Source organism: Heterodontus francisci, chromosome 5 (genome assembly GCF_036365525.1).
Source record: "Heterodontus francisci isolate sHetFra1 chromosome 5, sHetFra1.hap1, whole genome shotgun sequence".
In the NCBI taxonomy this organism is placed as follows: Eukaryota; Metazoa; Chordata; class Chondrichthyes; order Heterodontiformes; family Heterodontidae; genus Heterodontus; species Heterodontus francisci.
The window spans coordinates 95,083,587-95,102,615 of NC_090375.1; the positions used below are offsets into that span (position 1 = coordinate 95,083,587).

General features: G+C 44.5%; 1 protein-coding gene across 4 annotated transcripts in view; it reads right to left on the reverse strand.

Moving 5' to 3' along the window:
- The window catches only part of prkdc (protein kinase, DNA-activated, catalytic subunit), a 283,563-nt gene that overhangs the window by 147,497 nt on the left and 117,037 nt on the right, over nt 1-19,029 (reverse strand). For all 4 annotated transcript variants that reach the window (XM_068031803.1, XM_068031802.1, XM_068031801.1 and 1 more), the window contains exons 44-45: nt 4,868-4,933; nt 999-1,071 (exon numbers count right to left, since the gene is read on the reverse strand). In XM_068031803.1, coding sequence (XP_067887904.1) covers nt 999-1,071; nt 4,868-4,933 — 139 coding nt within the window. The remainder of the gene's footprint in view (nt 1-998; nt 1,072-4,867; nt 4,934-19,029) is intronic.

A 19,029-nucleotide genomic window follows, 5' to 3' on the forward strand; every position in this document is an offset into this window, starting at 1 on the left:
TTCCGTGACATCGTTGACCCTGGCACCAGGGAGGCAACACACCATCCTGGAATCACATTTACTGCCACTGAAACACCTGTCTCATCCCCTGACTATCGAATCCCCTGTCACTATTGCACTTCCACTCTTCTGCCTCCCCTCCTGTGCAGCTGAGCCACCCGTGGTGCCACAGACTTTGCTCTGGCTGCACACCTCTGAGGAACCATCACCCTCTCCAGTATCCAAAATAGAAAACCGTTTAGCAAGCAAGACAGACTCAGGGGACTCCTGCACTGCCTGCCCGGTTCTCTTAGACTGCCTGGTACTCTTAGACTGCCTGGCGGTCACCCATTCCCTCTCTGCCTGCATGCTCCTAACCAGCAGTGACACCACCTCCTTAAACGTGCTATCCACGTAGTCCACCGCCTCGTGGATGCACAACAGAGACTCCAGCTGCCACTCGAGTTCTGAAACCCAGAGCTAAAGCATATGAAGCCGGTGACAATTCCTGCAGATGTGTTCGTCCAGGCCACATGGTGCATCCATGCCTTCCCACATACCACAGGATGTACATTCCACTTGGCCGAGCTGACCTGCCATACCGTAACTTTAAAAACAATTTGTTACAATCAGAATAATTAGAATAACATACCAGTTACTCATCAATCAGCTTCTTCTCTTGTACCTAAGTAAGAGCCAGCTACTGGAGGCTGAAAAGAGTTAAAAGAAAGAAAGAAGCACCTCCCTCACTGAACTCCCTCACTCACCAAACTCCCACTTTACACTCTGTGCGATCAAAGTAGTTCTCTGTGCAGACGTATAACTAGCATAGACTCGGGAACAGGTTTTTTACTCATCCTTCTCTTGTTCAAGGATATTGTTGTCTGGTGAGCTCACCAATGAAAAAGAACCATATCAAAAAAGATAAATATTACCCCTTTATTGGATGGCAATACTTAGATGTTCCAATTTTTAAGTTATCCCAAAATCTATATTATATAGCAAAATACCACACAAACCTGAATCGCCCTCTGCTGCTTCTCTTGCTTCTTTTCGAATAGCAAAATATCTTCTTTTCTTTTCCACTGGGACCTGGAACAGGACGTTTAATTTAACAGGATGTTTAAAAAGTGGCAGACCTTCCGTATCGTGATCAAATATTTCTCATACATTGCACTTTTCCCCATTCCAGCAGGTTTTTCAATGTACATATAAAAGTATGGAAACAATGAAATTGGGTTCTCATAAAGTGGTTTGTTTGTACAAGTTTCTAGTACGATATTTATAACTGTGTATTGCCAAGCTTCATTTTTTTCCTTTTCTTAGCTGTCTTCCAAATTTTCTTTTCGTTTCTGGTTTCCATTCTTCCTTTCCTTGATCTTCATTTTCCTGTTTTTTTTATATTATATATTATAAATTAGCATTTATTGCCCATCACTAATTGCCCTCGAGAAGCTGGTGGTGAGCTGCTGCAGTCCTTGAGGTGCAGGTACAACCACAGTGCAGGTAGGAAGGGAACTCCAGGATTTGACCCAGCGACAGTGAAGGAATGGCAATATAGTTCCAAGTCAGGATGGTGTATGGCTTGGAGTGGAACTTGCAGGTGGTGATGCTCCTATGCATCTGCTACCCTTGTCCTTCAAGATGATAGAGATAGCAGGTTTGAAAGGTGCTGTTGAAGAAGCCTTGGTAAGTTGCTGCAGTGCATCTTGTAGATGGTACACACTGCTGCCACTGTGTGTCGGTGGTGGAGGGAGTGAATGCTGAAGGTGGTGTTTGGGGTACCAATCAAGCGGACTGCTTTGTTCTGGATGATGTTAAGCTACTTGAGTGTTGTTGGAGCTTCATCCATCCAGGCAAGTGGAGAGTATTCCATCACACTCCTGACTTGTGCCTTGTAGATGGCGGACAGGCTTTGGGGAGTCAGGTGGCGAGTTACTTGCCGCAGGATCCCTAGCCTCTGACCTGCTCTTGTAGCCACGGTATTTATATGGCTATTCCAGTTCAGTTTCTGGTCAATGGTAGCCCGAGGATGTTGATAGTGGGGGATTCAGTGAAGGTAATGCCATTGAACATCAAGGCGAGATGGTTAGATTCTCTCTTGTTTGAAATGGACATTGCCTGGCACTTGTGTGGCATGAATGTTACTTGCCACTTATCAGCCCAAGCTTGGATGTTGTCCAGGTCTTGCTGCATATGGATCTGGGCTGCTTCAGGATCTGAGGAGTCACGAATGGTGCTGAAAACTGTGCAATCATCAGCGAACATCCCCAATTCTGACCTTATGAAGGAGGGAAGGTCATTGATGAAGGAGCTGAAGATGGTTGGGCCTAGGACACTACCCTGAGTAACTCCTGCAGTAATGTCCTGGAGCTGAAATGATTGACCTCCAACAACCACAACTATCTTCCTTTGTGCTAAGTATGACTCCAATGGACAGTTTTCCCCAATTCCCAATGACTCCAGTTTTGCTAGGGCTCCTTGATGCCATACTCGGTCAAATGCTAGTCTAATGATGGCCATGAAACCATTGTCGATTGTTGTAAAAACCCATCTGCTTCACCAATGTCCTTTAGGGAAGGAAATCTGCTGTCCTTACCTGGTCTGGCCTACATGTGACTCCAGACCCACGGAAATCTGGTTGACTCTTACATGCCCTCTGAAATGGCTTAGCAAGCCACTCAGTTGCATCTAACCGCTACGAAGTCAATAAAAAGGAATGAAACTGGACGGAACACCCGGCATCGACCTAGGCACTGGAAAAACAACAACGGCAAACCCAGCCCTGTCGACCCTACAAAGTCTTCCTTACTAACATCTGGGGGCTTGTGCCAAAGTTGGGAGAGCTGTCCCACAGATTAGTCAAGCAACAGCCTGACATAGTCATACTCAAGGAATCATACCTGACAGACAATGTCCCAGACACTGCCATCCCATCCCCGGGTATGTCCTGTCCCACCGGCAGGACAGACGTAGCAGAGGTGGCGGCACAGTGGTATAAAGTAGAGTGGGGGGTGGGGGGGTGGGAGCCCTCAACATCAACTCTGGACCCCATGAAGTCTCATGGCATCAGGTCAAACATGGGCAAGGACACCTCCTGCTGATTACCACCTACCGCCCTCCCTCAGCTGATGAGTCAGTACTCCTCCATGTTGAACAGCACTTGGAGGAAGTACTGAGGGTGGCAAGGGCACAGAATGTACTCTGGGTAGGGGACTTCAATGTCCATCACCAAGAGTGGCTCGGCAGCACCACTACTGACTGAGCTGGCCGAGTCCTAAAGGACTGCTAGAATGGGTATGCGGCAGGTGGTGAGGGAACCAACAAGAGAGGAAAACATACTTGACCTCGTCCTCACCAATCTGCCTGCTGCAGATGCATCCGTCCATGACAGTATTGGTAGGAGTGACCACTGCACAGTCCTTGTGGAGATGAAGTCCCGCCTCCACATTGAGGATACCCTCCTTCTTGTTGTGTGATGAGGTGAGAGTGACTGCCCTTGACATCAAGGCAGCATTTGACCTAGTATGGCATCAAGGAGCCCCAGCAAAACTGAGGTCAATGGGAATTAGGGGGAAAACCCTCCGCTGGCTGGTGTCATACCTAGCGAAAAGGAAGATGGTTGCAGTTGTTGGAGGTCAATCATCTGAGCTCCAGGACATCAGTGCAGGAGTTCCTCAGCGTAGTGTCCTAGGCCCAACCATCTTCAGCTGCTTCATCAATGACCTTCCTTCAATCATAAGGTCAGAAGTGGGGATGCTCGTTGATGATTGCACAATGTTCAGCACCATTCGTGACTCCTCAGATACTGAAGCAGTCCGTGTAGAAATTCAGCAAGACCTGGACAATATCCAGGCTTGGGCTGATAAGTGGCAAGTAACATTCGCGCAACACAAGTGCCAGGCAATGACCATCTCCAACAAGACAGAATCTAACCATCTCCCCTTGACATTCAACGGCATTACCATCGCTGAATCCCCCACTATCAACATCCTCGGGGCCACCATTGACCAGAAACTGAACTGGAATAGCCATATAAATACCGTGGCTACAAGAGCAGGTCAGAGGCTGGGAATCCGGAGGCGAGTAACTCACCTCCTCACTCCCCAAAGCCTGTCCACCATCCACAAGGCACAAGTCAGGAGTGTGATGGAATACTCTCCACTTGCCTGGAAGGGTGCAACGCTCAAGAAGCTCGACACCATCCAGAACAAAGCAGCCCGCTTGATTGGCACCCCATCAACAAACATTCACTCCCTCCAACACTGACGCACAGTGGCAGCAGTGTGTACCATCTACAAGATGCACTGCAGCAACGCACCAAGGCTCCTTAGACGGCACCGTCCAAACCCGCAACCTCTACCACCTAGAAGGACAAGGGCAGTAAATGCATGGGAACACCACCACCTGCAAGTTCCCCCCAAGTTACACACCATCCTGACTTGGAACTATATTGCCCTTCCTTCACTGTCGCTGGGTCAAAATCCTGAAACTCCCTTCTTAACAGCACTGTGGGTGTACCTACCCCACATGGACTGCAGCGGTTCAAGAAGGCAGCTCACCATCACCTTCTCAAGGGCAATTAGGGATGGGCAATAATGCTGGCCTGGCCAGCGACACCCACATCCCATGCATGAATAAAAAACAAAATGTTGCCTCGATGTCAAGGCAGTCACCTCTCACCTCACCTCTGGAGTTCAGCTCTTTTGTCCATGTTTGGACCAAGGCTGTTATGAGGTCAGGAGCTGAGTGGCCCTGGCATAATGCAAACTGAGCATCAGTGAGCAGCACCCAGAAAAGCATGCAATATTGAAGTATTTTGACAGATAATACACAATCCATCACCCTTCACACACTCTGCTGTATTGTAAAAAGGAATACTACTTACTTCAATCTCCACAGGAAAACTGTATGTGCGTTGGACATCTATCAAATTCTCCAAGATAAAGATATTCTGTAAAAGAAAAATAATTTGTACACTGGTCCTGATACCAGTAAAAGCCATTCCCTGATTCGTCAGGAATATTTTAACAATTTACAGGCAATAGAATGGTTGACAAGTTTTGCCAGTTGAGATTTTCATCCCAAAGCAGCATTTATACAAGTTATTGGAAGATACAAGTTCATTTTTATTCTTTTAATCCTGCCAGTTTTCTTCCCTTCCCCCTTTCAAGATCTCCCCACATAATGAACCATATCCCTATCTGGTTGGTACTCATGCCTCACCACGAGTCCCCCACTTAGTGTCACCTCATATTTGTAGATCAACAGACTGTACCCCAGTATTTCCCTGCTAGAAAACATCACGATTCCAATTGGCAGCTGCACTAAAACATACATTTTATATAAATATGGTCTCAAAATTAACAATTTCATCATTGAATACTGATTCTGCTCCAAGCACATTTTTCAGGAGAAATTCTCAAATTGGTTCTATTTTTGTTCTGCGCATTATATTCTTTTTACTTCAAAATAGCAAGAAAGTCAATTTATTTGTCACACAGAAGACAACAACAAATGCTTTTGCATGTTGGAATTGTAACATGCTTACAGAAAACAAATGAAAAGCAAATAAGTTTTAACCACTTAACACTTTTATAAAACAAGCTGATCTCCTCTCGTGTTGCACAAGGGAGTGAAGACCACGCGTAGTCTTCAGTTAAGCTACGAGTGGATAATTAGATCAAAGCATGCAGACATAATTCAGGGTGTTTTTTGAAGTCCTATATTATGATTATCTTTCCAATATAAATTCCTACACAAACACAGACACAAGAAACTGCCTGTGTTAGCTCGTCATACTTGCGTGTCTTCCACTAACAGGCAGATGTACTTACGAATGTGGACATCATAATTGAAAAGGATGATTGGAGGCATCATCAAATGTTTAGATCTTTAACATATTGGTGTAAATAGTTGCTCATGCTTAGTTAGAAAATTTGCTGATTTATTACAGTAAGGGTGTCTTTGTCATGTAGGGATACATCAGGGACACTGATGTACAATGACTGAACAAGTCAAATTCAACTTTGATGAAATTATACCCTGTGATTCTTACTAGTGCCTTGGGGATTTAATGTCACAACTCTACCCATTATTCTGCAAAAACTATAAATGTGTGACCTTTATAACTGATATAGTCCTTTAATTATGTTTTTCATGTTTACACGTTACCATGTGATGAAAGCCACACCTGCCAAAATGAGAGATGTTAATTTTGTCATATGGAACATTATTTTTGAACTGTTACTAGACTTGAAATAACTTGTTTAAAAAGACCACAGCAGTGGCTGAAAACATGGCTGCACATTTGCATTCTAACAGACAGCTGCCTAAAGACGACAATAGGAGTATTCCCTGACTCAATTTGCTAGATGCATTTTGTTCAAGAGACATTGAATGTGAAAGAGCCAGCATTCCACCATCCCCACTGAGAGTGTCTGGTAAGCTTGGGGGAATCCTCAAATCTCGCGGAGAGACTGTTCCATGACTCACCTGCGGGCCAACCTGGGGTTGTTTGAATTGTGCCACACAGAAAGGAACAGACTGCAATTTGAAGACAAAGGAGAAGGAAGGTCTCTCCCTGTCTCTCTCTCACGCAAAAATCCAGGGACCCACGGAAGTAGCTCAAGCCTCAAGACAGAAGACAAGTGAAACAAGTTTGAAAGTGTGCACTGGGCCCCAACAAGAACTGCAAGACTTAACTTAAATCTATGACTTTACATCAAACCCAAAGCCAGTAACTGAACTCCAGCTATTACTTCAAGCCTTTCCCCTTCTTTCTCCTCCTCTGTCTCTATTTGCCTGTGTGTTTATCGCGCATGCATGCTAGCATGGTTGCGTTATGTATTTTTAGTAGTTTTAACTGAATTAGAGTTTTAAGGTTAATAAACTTACACCTTTCTTGTTTAAATCTGAGAAAATCTGTCTGGTTGATTTCTTTGCCATTACAATTAGAGAGCAGTGAGCAAGGATTCACTGAGAGGGAAGCTAAAACAGTGTTTTTAAAAGTTATACCCTGTTACGGGCAAACCAGGACAAGGCTGATAGGGAAGGCCTGATCCCTGCCTCACCTGGTCATAACAGAAATTTGGGAACTTGTTCGGGATTGGACCCACAGACAAATGAGAAATTGGAAGTGGGAAATCAAATTGATCCCAATCAGAACGAGAAACTATTTCAATACAGGTTTTCCTGTGGTTGTGTGTTCCAGAATACTAACATGTCTGCGACTGAAGCCAGTAACTCCCCAAGCCAGGGTGAAGTAACTTGGGATAAGTTAAAGGCTGTCCTATGGAAGAGTTGAGGAATATGGCTCAGCAGTGTGGTATCACTGACCATGTCAAGGATAGGAAGTCTGAACTCAGAAGACTAGTGGCCAACCATTTCTCCCTCGAATCTGAAGAATCAGACAGGGTTAGAAATAGACTCCTACTGTTAGAAGACAGGGAAAGAGAGAAAGGGAGAGACAGGAAAAAGAAAAAGAGAGGAAAGAGAAAGACAGGAGAAACAAAGAGAGAGGAGAGAGAAAAGAGAAAGAACCTTGCAGAAGAAACGTGAGGAAAGAGAGTTGAGGCGGTTTGAGTTAACTAGGGCGCGACAGAGTAGCCCAGTGAAAGCACGGCCAATATGGAGAATAGTAATTCGGGGCTGCGTACGGCATTGTTTAAATTTCCAATTGATTCCAAAAGTCAATGAGGGAGACGTGGAGGCATTTTTTGTGTCTTTTGAAAAACTTGCACGGCAGTTAAAATGGCCGGCTGAGTGCTGGACTCTTCTGGTGCAAAGTAAGTTAAAAGGAAAAGCCCATGAGGTTTATTCCCTGTTGCCAGATGAGAGTTCATCTGACAAAAAATGCTATCCTCGGGGCATATGAGCTCATACTAGAAGCCTACCGCCAGAAGTTTAGTACCATCGGGAAGCAAGCTGATCAAACTTACTTGGAGTTTGAGAGGAGTAAGGAGCTAGTTCTTGAGCAGTGGTTGAGGGCTCTTAAAATGCAGCCCAGCTATGAAAACCTGAGAGGGGTAATTTTGCTTGAGGAATTTAAAACCCCTCTCCCACTCTCCATAAAGACCTGTGTGGAGGAACAAAAAGTTCATATAGCAAGGCAACCTGCAGTTCTGGCTGATGAGTTTGTTCTAATATACAAGTTGGTTCCCCAGGGGGAAACCTTTCCTCGTCACCCCCACAAATCCGAAAAGAACAAAGGGTGGGAAGGTGATAGGAGCCCAGGCAGTCCTGGGAGAGAAAGGAAAACAGAAGTCACAGAGAGCCCTCCTCCAACCAAAAAGGAAGCTGCTGTGAGCAAGAGTGAGACCCAGCGACCTGTGTGCTTCCATTGTAATAAAGCAGGGCATTTAAAAGCTGACTGCTGGAAACTACAGGGAAAGCCTGAAGGGTCAATCAGGGCACACTCGCTCAGTGAAGGAGAAGGGATCCTGATGGAAAGCACAGCTGAACAAGCTGTGGCTTTAACTGCAGCAGTAGTAAGGCTCAGAAAACATACTGCTGTGGGTGCAGGAAAATTTAATAGGAATCCTGAAGGTTATCAGGATTTTGTGTCTCAAGGGAGAGTAACCCTATACCCCTCGAGTGGGGCAAGCAAGCCCATAATAATCCTCAGGGATACAGGGGCCACCAAATCCCTTTTACTGGGAAAGGCCTGACCTTTCCCCAAAAAAGTGCAGTAAATACCAGACTGGTTGTGAATGGTATTGGAGGGCAGTGTACGCCCGTACCTTTACATCGGGTGCACTTGGAGTGCGACCTAGTTTTGGCAGCAGTGACCGTAGGGATTGTCCTTAGTTTACCTTTGGCAGGGTTGACCTGCTCCTAGGTAATGATTTGGCAGGGGTGAAGGTGGTAGCTTCCCCGGTAGTGAGAGAGACGGCAGGAGGTTAGAGAGACAGGGCAGTGGCAGGAGACGATCCCCTGCAGTTCCCCTGAATGTGTAGTGAATCTGGCCATGACCAAACCAGCTCCCCCAGAGGAGACTGAATTAGCACTGCAGGCAGATGACCATAACGTCTGTCTGAGATTTTCTTTGGAAAGTTACAGGACCCAGGGAATGAATTAAATGAATCTTTCCTAGCAGTGGCTCAGCGAGCCGACCCAGTATTGAGAGAGTTAGCACAGGCTGTCCAACATAAAATTTAAGCAGAGGGAGTCCCTGATTGCTATCTAAAGAACAAGGTACTGATAAGGAAGCGGAGTTCTCTTCACAGACTTGAGGACAAAGAGTGGACAGTGATTCACCAGGTAGCGATGCTGCAGAGGTACCTGAGAGAAGTATTAAGAATGGCCCATGAGATTACAGTGGCTGTACATGTCGGTATACGAAAAACCAAAGCCCACATAAAACAGCAGTTTGACTGGCCAAACTGCACAAAGGTGTGGTGGAATACTGTAGGAGTTGCCACATGTGCCAGGTTGCGGGGAAACCCCAAGCCACTGTGAAATTTGCACCCCTAATTCCCGTAATGACTTTTGGGAAATTTTCCAGCATAGGGCTGGTGAATTGTAAGGAACCACTGCCGAGAACAAAAGGGGACAGACAGGCACAGGGCTGGCAAAAAGTTAGAGAGAAAAGGGGAAAAAGGGGCAAAGAGGACAAAGGTTAAAGGAGATCCATGAGGATTCCCAAATGAAAACCCCTACTGTCCAGTCAGCCAACCCCTAAACGTTATAAAAATTAGACCCAACATCCTCCTATGTAAATACAGACACTAGAAGCACCCTACCAGAGTTCTTAACAGCAATTATAGGAACCTGCAGAGACAAAAAGTCCTCAAGCGGGCAGAAAAACCATGAGGGTGATGCCTCACATAGTTGAAGTGCCATAGGGGAGTGCAGCAGAATCTGGACAAATACCTGCAAGCAGGAGTGCCCCAGAGGACAAAGGGAAGATTAGCAAGGAATCCTCCCCCACAGTCAGGAGAAAAGGGAAACAACTACATCCTAAAGTGAAAAGACCTTGAATTACTCATCAAAGCACTGAGAGAGAGAGACCAGAGTGCATCCACCCGCAGACAACTCTCATGTGCAGAACTCCAAACCAGAGCTAACTAAATCTAACCCACCCCCTGCAGACCTCAACAGGAACAAAGGCACCCTGGGCAGTCATGGAAATGTGCAAAGTGCAAACTTCCCCAAAAATCGCATCTTTATTGGGATTCCTATTCCTTAATGGGCGGCACAGTGGCGCAGTGGTTAGCACCACAGCCTCACAGCTCCAGCAACCCGGGTTCAATTCTGGGTACTGCCTGCGTGGAGTTTGCAAGTTCTCCCTGTGTCTGCGTGGGTTTTCGCTGGGTGCTCCGGTTTCCCCCCACAGCCAAAGACTTGCAGATTGACAGGTAAATTGGCCATTATAAATTGCCCCTAGTATAGGTAGGTAGTAGGGAAATATAGGGACAGGTGGGGATGTGGTAGGGGTATGGGATTAGTATAAATGGGTGGTTGATGGTCGGCGCAGACACGGTGGGCCGAAGGGCCTGTTTCATTTGCTGTATCTCTAAATAAAATTAAAATAAAATAAAATAAATAATGTATTGCAGGCTGATAATGAAGAAATTTCAAACCCTTTTGGGCAACATATAACTATCTCAGACCCACCTCAAGGGAAAAGGAGCAGTTTAAAGCAGTACTGCTACAAAGAAAAGACAGGCTGTAACAATTTTCTGGATTTCTGAATGAATGAAAATGAGTGAGAGAAATACATGCGTGTTTTCATGTACTTTCTCTTCTCTCCATTTTTATAATGAAATGCTCTCCTAATAATGCATTTTATTCCACTGGATGTGGAGGTGTGACAAAAACTACACCTGCCAAAATGAGATATTAATTTTGTCATATGGAACATTATTTTTGAACTGTTACTGGACTTGAAATAACTTGTTTAAAAAGACCACAACAGTGGCTGAAAACATGGCTGTACATTTGCATTTGAACAGACAGACAGCCTGAAGACAACAATAGGAGTGCTCCCTGAATCAATTAGCCAGATGGATTTTGATCAAGAGACAATGAATGTCTAAAAGCCAGCATTCTTCCACCCCCACTGAGAGTGTCTAGTAAGCTTGGGGAAATCCACAAACCTCGCAGGCGAGACTGTTCCAAATAAGGAGATAGTCACATGACTAACCTGCTGGCCAATCAGGGGTTGTTTGAATTGTGCCACACGGAAAGGAACAGACTGCAATTTGAAGACTAAGGAGAAGGAAGGTCTTTCCTGTCTCTCTCTCTCAAGCAAAATTCCAGGGACCCATTGAAGTAACTCAAGCCTCAAGACAGAAGACAAGCGAACAAGTTTGAAAGTGTGCACTGGGCCCCGAGAACTGCAAGACTTAACTTCAATCTATGACTTTACATCAAACCCAAAGCCAGTATCTGAACTCCAGCTATTACTTTAAACCTTTCCGCTTCTTTCTCCTCCTCTGTCTCTATTTGCATGTGTGTTTATTGCGTATGCATGGTCGCGTCACGTATTTTTAGTAGTTCTAACTGAATTAGAGTTTCAAGGTTAATAAACTTACACTTTTCTTGTTTAAATCTGAGAAAATCTGTCTGGATGATTTCTTTGCCATTACAATTAGAGAGCAATGAGCAAGAACTCACTGAGAGGGAAGCTATAACACAGTGTTTTTATAAGTTAAACCCTGTTACAGCTAAACCAGGAAAAGGCTGATAGGGGATCCCTAGACCCCTGCCTCACCTGGTCATAACAACCATTTTTACTGCTGTGAATCCACAGCAAGAGGGTAAGCAAGATGCAAAATGGAGGCAGACATTTGGTATTTAATAATACTGGAGAGGGTGAAAGGGTTTCAACTGCCCTTGAAGGTTCTGCATTTTATGGCACAGAGAATGGTCCTGGGGTTTGGCAGAGCTGGGGTGCAAGTCTTGAGTTTGACAGTACTGCACAGAGACAGGAAAAAAAATAGGCCACACTATGGAGAGGGAGCATGGCATCTGGATGATACAGCCGAGGTTTGCCACAAGTGGAGTCTAGAGGGGAGGGGCAGGATGTGGGCCTGACAGTACTGGTGTAGGAGACAATCACATGAGCGGCACCACTGTTTTCTAACTTTGCACAGCATGTCTGCAAACAAAGAATTTAGTATTTTGTGGTTAAGAACATAAGAAATTAATAAATAGGAGCAGGCATGAGGCGCCAAATGATCTCCTATCACTAATGATTAATGGTTGATGATCTGCCTGAACCCCACTTTCCCACCCACTCCCCATAGCCCTCGATTCCCTGAGAGACCAAAGATCTGTCTATTTGAGCCTTGTATATACTCCATGATGGAGCAACTACAAACATCTTGGGTAGAGATTCACAAACTTCATCTCAGGCCTAGTGCATAAATCGCAAAAGGTTAGTATGCAGGTACAGCAATTAATTAGGAAAGCTAATAGAATATTATCGTTTATCGCGAGGGGAATTGAATACAAAAGTAGGGAGGTTATGCTTCAGCTATACAGGGCATTGGTGAGACCACATCTGGAGTACTGTGTACAGTACTGATCGTCTTATTGAAGGAAGAATGTAAATACGTTGGAGGCAGTACAGAGAAGGTTTACTAGACTAACACCTGGAATGGACGGGCTGTCTTACGAGGAACGATTGGACAGGCTAGGCTTGTATCCGCTGGAGGCGACTTGATTGAAACATATAAGATCCTGAGAGGTCTTGACAGGGTGGATGTGGAAAGGATGTTCCTCCTAGTGGGAGAATTTAGAACTGTCACTGTTTAAAAATAAAGGGTCACCCATTTAAGACAGATGAGGAAAAAAATTTTCTCTCAGAGGGTCGTCAGTCGTTGGAATTCTTCTCCTCAAAAGGCAGTGGAAAGAGAGTCTTTGAATATTTTTAAGGCAGAGGTAGATAGATTCTTGATGAGCAAGGGGTGGAAGGTTATCGGATATAGGTGGAAATGTGGAGTAATCAGTTCAGCCATGAACTTATTGAATGGCAGAACAGGCACGAAGGGCTGAGTGGCCTACTCCTGCTCCTAATTCGTATGTTTGTATGTCCTAAATAATCAACCCCTTATTCAACCAGGGGAAAGAGCCTCAGTGTCTACCCTGTCAAGCCCCTTCTGAACCTTGCATGTTTCACTGAGATCACCTCTCATTCTTCTAAACTCGAGATTATAGGCCGAATTTACTCTTATGATGAGAGATTCAGGAAGCTGGGCCTGGGCCTGTATTCTCTAGATTTTCAAAGAATGAGAGGTGATCGCATTGAAACTTACAAAACTCTTACAGGGCGTGGCAGGGTGGATATAGATAGGATGCGTCCCCTGGCTGGTGAGTCTAGAACCAGGGGATATAGTCTCAGAACAAGGAGTAGGCCATTTAAGACTGAGAGGAGGAATTTCTTCACTCAAAAGGTGGTGAATCTTTGGAATTCTCTACCCCACAGAGCTGTTCAATCATTGAGCATGCGCAAGACAGAAATCGATAGATATCTGGATACTAATGACATCAATGGATATGGGGATAGCACGTGAAAGTGGCGTTCAGGTAGATGAGCAGCCACGATCTAACTGAATGGCGAAGCAGGCTCGATGGGCTGAATGGCCTACTCCTGCTCCTATGTTCCCATACCTTCGCTGTACCACTTCCAATGCAAGTATATTCTTCCTCAGTACTGTACACAGTACTCTAGGTGTGGTCTCACCAAAGCCCTACACAAATGTAGCAAGACCTCCTTGTTCTTGTACTCCAAACCCCTTGCAATAAAGGCCAACATGCAATTTGCCTCCCTAATTGATTGCTGTATCTGCATATTAAATTTCCTTGTTCCTTGTACGAGTACACCCAAGTAGAGACCTGCTCAGGTCGGGATAAAAGAACCCGACCCGAACCACAACGGACCCAAGCCCGACCCGGCCCGAGTCCCTCCGATTTTGCCCCGAGCCCGACCCCGCCCTGACTCGAGCCCGACCCGACCATCTGTTTACTTACCTTCCTGACACCGAACCTGCAAGCAGCTGCAGCGCATGCGTGATGACATCATAGTGACGTCACTCACTCACTGCACAGACTCAGTTTTGTCCCGGACACCCAGCTCAGGTAAGTTTTTTAATTTCAATACTTACAAGCAGAGCACTTACCACGTGTGTCCGGCCCAACTCGACCTGACCTAGACTCAGCCCGACCCGACCCGAGCCTAAAAGCCATACCCTGAAGATGGGCCCAACCCGATCCAGACATGTCATCGGGTCCCGGTCAGGTAGCAGGCCGCTACACCAAAGTCCCGCTGAATATCAACATTTATATGTTCCACACTTTTCAAAAAATATTCTGTTTTTCTATTCTTATTACCAAAGTGAATAACCTCACATTTCCCCACATTATACTCCATCTGCCACCTTCTTGCCCACTCACTTAACCTGTCTCTATCACTTGTAGCCTCTGTGTCCTCCTCACAGCTTACCTTCCCACTTAGCTTTGTATTGTCAGCAAACTTGGATACATTACTCTCAGTTTCTTCATCTAAGTCATTAAAATAAATTGTAAATAGCTTAGGCCCCAGCACTAATCATTGTGGCACTCCACTTGTCACAGTCTGCCAACTTGAAAATGTCCTATTTAACCCTACTCTCTGTTTCCTGTCCATTAACCAATCCTCCATCCATGCTAACATACTACCCTCAACTCCATGGGCCCTTATGTTACATATTAACCTTTGGTGTGGCACCTTATTGAATGCCTTGATTGATTGATTCCTGGATGTGCATCTTAATGTCTTTTGATCTCTCTCTGCTATAACTAAATGTAAACATTCTAATCACTAACAACCAATACACAGGCTGTGATTGGAGCTTTCATTTGTCTTATTTTAAATGGAGACAGAACGTGCGCTGTGCCCAACAGATTTTAGCAATTAGAAGGTTTACATTTTCTGTCAACACATCAAGTGTGATAACGGGATTAGATATTTTGAAAAATTAACTTAAGCACAATGAGAAAAGATATTCTCTTTCTTAAGCTTAATGCCTTCCGTTTAAAACACACAAACCTTTGAAAAATACTTTTAGGAACTATATAAAAATACAATGATACTCATGTATCCCAGCAAATTAGACATACTGCACATGCTCAGTGCACAATTGAAATTCACCTCAGTCACAGCCCTGGGTAAAAATTGATGGGTCAAATTTTGCTGTCAAAATAACGGTGACACTAATATCGCTCGCTATTATTTACAAGCAAATGGTGCAGGCACTTCAGGCAAGGACCAGACATGTGGTTAAATGTGAATATTCAAAAAGGTGCTATCTGAGTTGGGCCACTAGCTTCACAAAAACAGCAGCTCGCTGTGTGGCTCATGCACTTAATGCCATGAAGCTGCTGTATTTGCACAATGGATATGAAATAAAACTGCCACAGATATTTCGGGCCGGTAATTAGAAGTACAAGAATCCTTTTAACAACTTGATAATTGTTAATTACTGCCAATCAATTTCGCTCACACTGAAAATGAACCATTAAAAGTGGGCAGTCTCATTCTTTCAGGTTTTAAATTCTTGGGGATATTTGAAAAATGTCAAATTTTTAATTAAAAGATGTTTTTCTTACTTTTCCTTTGTACCTTCTTTCTCTCTCCCAATCAAATAAACCACCTCTTTCTTTCTTATTCTGATTTGACACTGAATGCACCCACTTGAATTCACCCGCTTTCTTAGCCTTGTCTCGGTATTTATTTCCCAATAAGGTGTCATCTGTGGCTCAGTTGACAGCACTCTCGCCTCTGAGTCACAAGGTTCCAGATTCAAGTCCCACTCCAGGGCTTCAGCACAAAAATCAAAATTGACACTCCAGTGCAGTACTGAGGGAGTACTGCACTGTTGGAGGTGCCATCTTTCAGATGAGATGTTAAACCAAGGTCTTGGCTGTTTGCTCGGGTGGAATCAAGGCTCCCATGGCACTACCTTGAGGAGGCGCAAGGGAGTCATCCCCGGTGTCCTGGCCACTATTTATCTCTCAATCAACATCACCAAAACAGATTATCTTATCATTACCACATTGCTCTTTGTGGGAGTTTGCTCTGTGTATACTGGCTGTCACGTTTCCTACATTACAACAGTGACTACACTTCAAAAAGTACTTTGTTGGCTGTGAAGCGCTTTGAGAGGTCCGGTGATCATGAAAGGCACTATATACATGCAAATTCTGCCTTTTTCTTTTACTCCTTAAATCTCACTGGTTAACCTGTTCACGCAGGTCCCAGGTGTCCTGCTTTTCTCAAGATATCTTTATCAGCTCATATTTTCAGTGACTTTGTGGGCAAAAATATTTTGAACTGAAGGGTGCAGTAGCAAGTCTAATTAACAGCAGACACGATGTTAGATGCCCTGCTACAGTCAATTCTGGCCCATCATTCCCAAGCCTAGCTTTTTAAGTAAAGATTCTTGAAGGTATTAAAAGACACAAAACATAATCCGATTAATAAATTTATTCATGTTATGAAATATGTATTCTTTTAATGTTTTGGTTTTGTCTAAATCCTTGTTTGGACATTTGCAATTATTTAGGCTAAACCCACCAGAAATTTGGACTTAGGAATTCATAATGGATCAAAGTGGCCAAAAAAAGTGACAGAAACACGACAAAAGGAAGTCCAGTTGTGTAAACAGGAAGCGCATACCGATGTAGACGTGTGTTTTATATGTATATAAAAAAAGCATGTTTATTTACACAAAAGAATTATGGTGTAACCATGGCAGCTGTGTTGCTCTTATATTAACCAGAGATGCATGGAACAGCAGCCCTGTGTGACTGCTCTCAATTTCTTCTTTCCACAACACAGACAATGGTCTTCTCTAAACACTACAGCCCGGATTTTGTGGTCAGCAGTGAAGCAATGGTGCTCGCCGCTGACTTCGAAGAAAGCTGCAATGATCTAGCAATCTCTGTGGTGTGGATTTGAACTTTCCTGACAGTTTGATTCTGGCACCAACTACAGGGGACCTCCAGGCATCCCTCAAGCAGGATAAGCAGTCAATCACACTGAACTATTTTCACTGACAGCACACCAGGACGTAAAGTGCATTTACTATCCTCCACTTTTTAATCATTTTTCAAAGAGTGAAAAAAATTGGGGCAAACACAAGAAAAGCTGAAATATCAAATATACTTTAAACAAAGACATTAAAAAGCTATGGAATTTTATAATGGAAAAATCTGATGTTACATTAATATAAAACTTTTTTTCCTTTGCTAGGGAGGTTCTTCAGCAGTAATTACAACTTAGTACGTTGTTAAAAAAAATTTACAACTCACTAACAAGGTATAATTTTCTCAGTGGTTTTAACAGCGTAAAATGTGACGCTCTCATCAGTTCAATGATTTTTAAAGATTTGCAGTCTGCGGGGACTTCAACAGTACACCCTGCAGAGAAACAGCAGATCACTGACTGCATATTCCGGATTTCCACATTTAATTGTGCACGTGCGATGCCAGAAGTTGCTGAGAGTTTCACAAGGTAACAACAATGAACGGCTAGAGTTTCATCTTCATCTGGCCCGAGGTGTTGGGATATTGTCTTAACTTTTAGAGAGAGAGAGTTAGGAATAAGAGGTACAAATTCAAAACTGGATGACACAAAAATAGGAAATGCGATTAACTTTGACAAGTAGACGATGTTAGATGAAGCTTAATGTAGAGAAATGTGATGTTGTCATTGTCCCAAAAAGTATCAAAGACAGAAAAAATACATTATTAAAACTTTAAAAGGAGCTACAGGAGACATTACAGTTGAAAGAACAAAGAAAGAACAAAGAAGAGTACAGCACAGGAACAGGCCATTCGGCCCTCCAAGCCTGCGCCGATCCTGATGCCTGCCTAAACTAAAACCTTCTGCACTTCCGGGGACCGTATCCCTCTATTCCCATCCTATTCATGTATTTGTTAAGATGCCTCTTAAACGTCGCTATCGTATCTGCTTCCACCACCTCCCCCGGCAGCAAGTTCCAGGCACTCACCACCCTCTGTGGAAAGAACTTGCCTCGCACATCCCCTCTAAACTTTGCCCCTCGCACCTTAAACCTATGTCCCCTAGTAACTGACTCTTCCACCCTGGGAAAAAGCTTCTGACTATCCACTCTGTCCATGCCGCTCATAACTTTGTAAACCTCTAGCATGTCGCCCCTTCACCTCCGTCGTTCCAGTGAAAACAATCCGAGTTTATCCAACCTCTCCTCAAAGCTAATGCCCTCCAGACCAGGCAACATCCTGGTAAACCTCTTCTGTACCCTCTCCAAAGCCTCCACGTCCTTCTGGTAGTGTGGCAACCAGAACCGCACGCAATATTCTAAGTGTGGCCTAACTAAGGTTCTGTACAGCTGCAGCATGACTTGCCAATTTTTATACTCTATGCCCTGACCGATGAAGGTAAGCATGCCGTATGCCTTCCTGACCACCCCATCCACCTGCGTTGCCACTTTCAGTGACCTGTGGACCTGTACGCCCAGATCTCTCTGCCTGTCAATACTCCTAAGGACTCCGCCATTTACCGTATACTTCCCACCTGCACCAAAATGCATTACCTCACACCAGTCCGGATTAAACTCCATCTGCCATTTCTCCGCCCAAGTCTCCAACCGATCTATATCCTGCTGTATCCTCTGACAATCCTCATCACTATCCGCAACTCCACCAACCTTTGCGTCGTCCACAAACTTACTAATCAGACCAGCTACATTTTCCTCCAAATCATTTATATATACTACAAAGAGCAAAGGTCCCAGCACAGATCCCTGCGGAACACCACTAGTCACAGCCCTCCATTCAGAAAAGCACCCTTCCACTGATACCCTCTGTCTTCTATGACCGAGCCAGTTCTGCATCCATCACGCCAGCCCACCTCTGATCCCGTGTGACCCCACCCCCTGCACCAGTCTGCCATGAGGGACTCTGTCAAAGGCTTTACTGAAGTCCATATAGACAACATCCACTGCCCTTCCTCCATCAATCATCTTTGTCACTTCCTCAAAAAACTCAATCAAATTAGTGAGATACGACCTCCCCTTCACA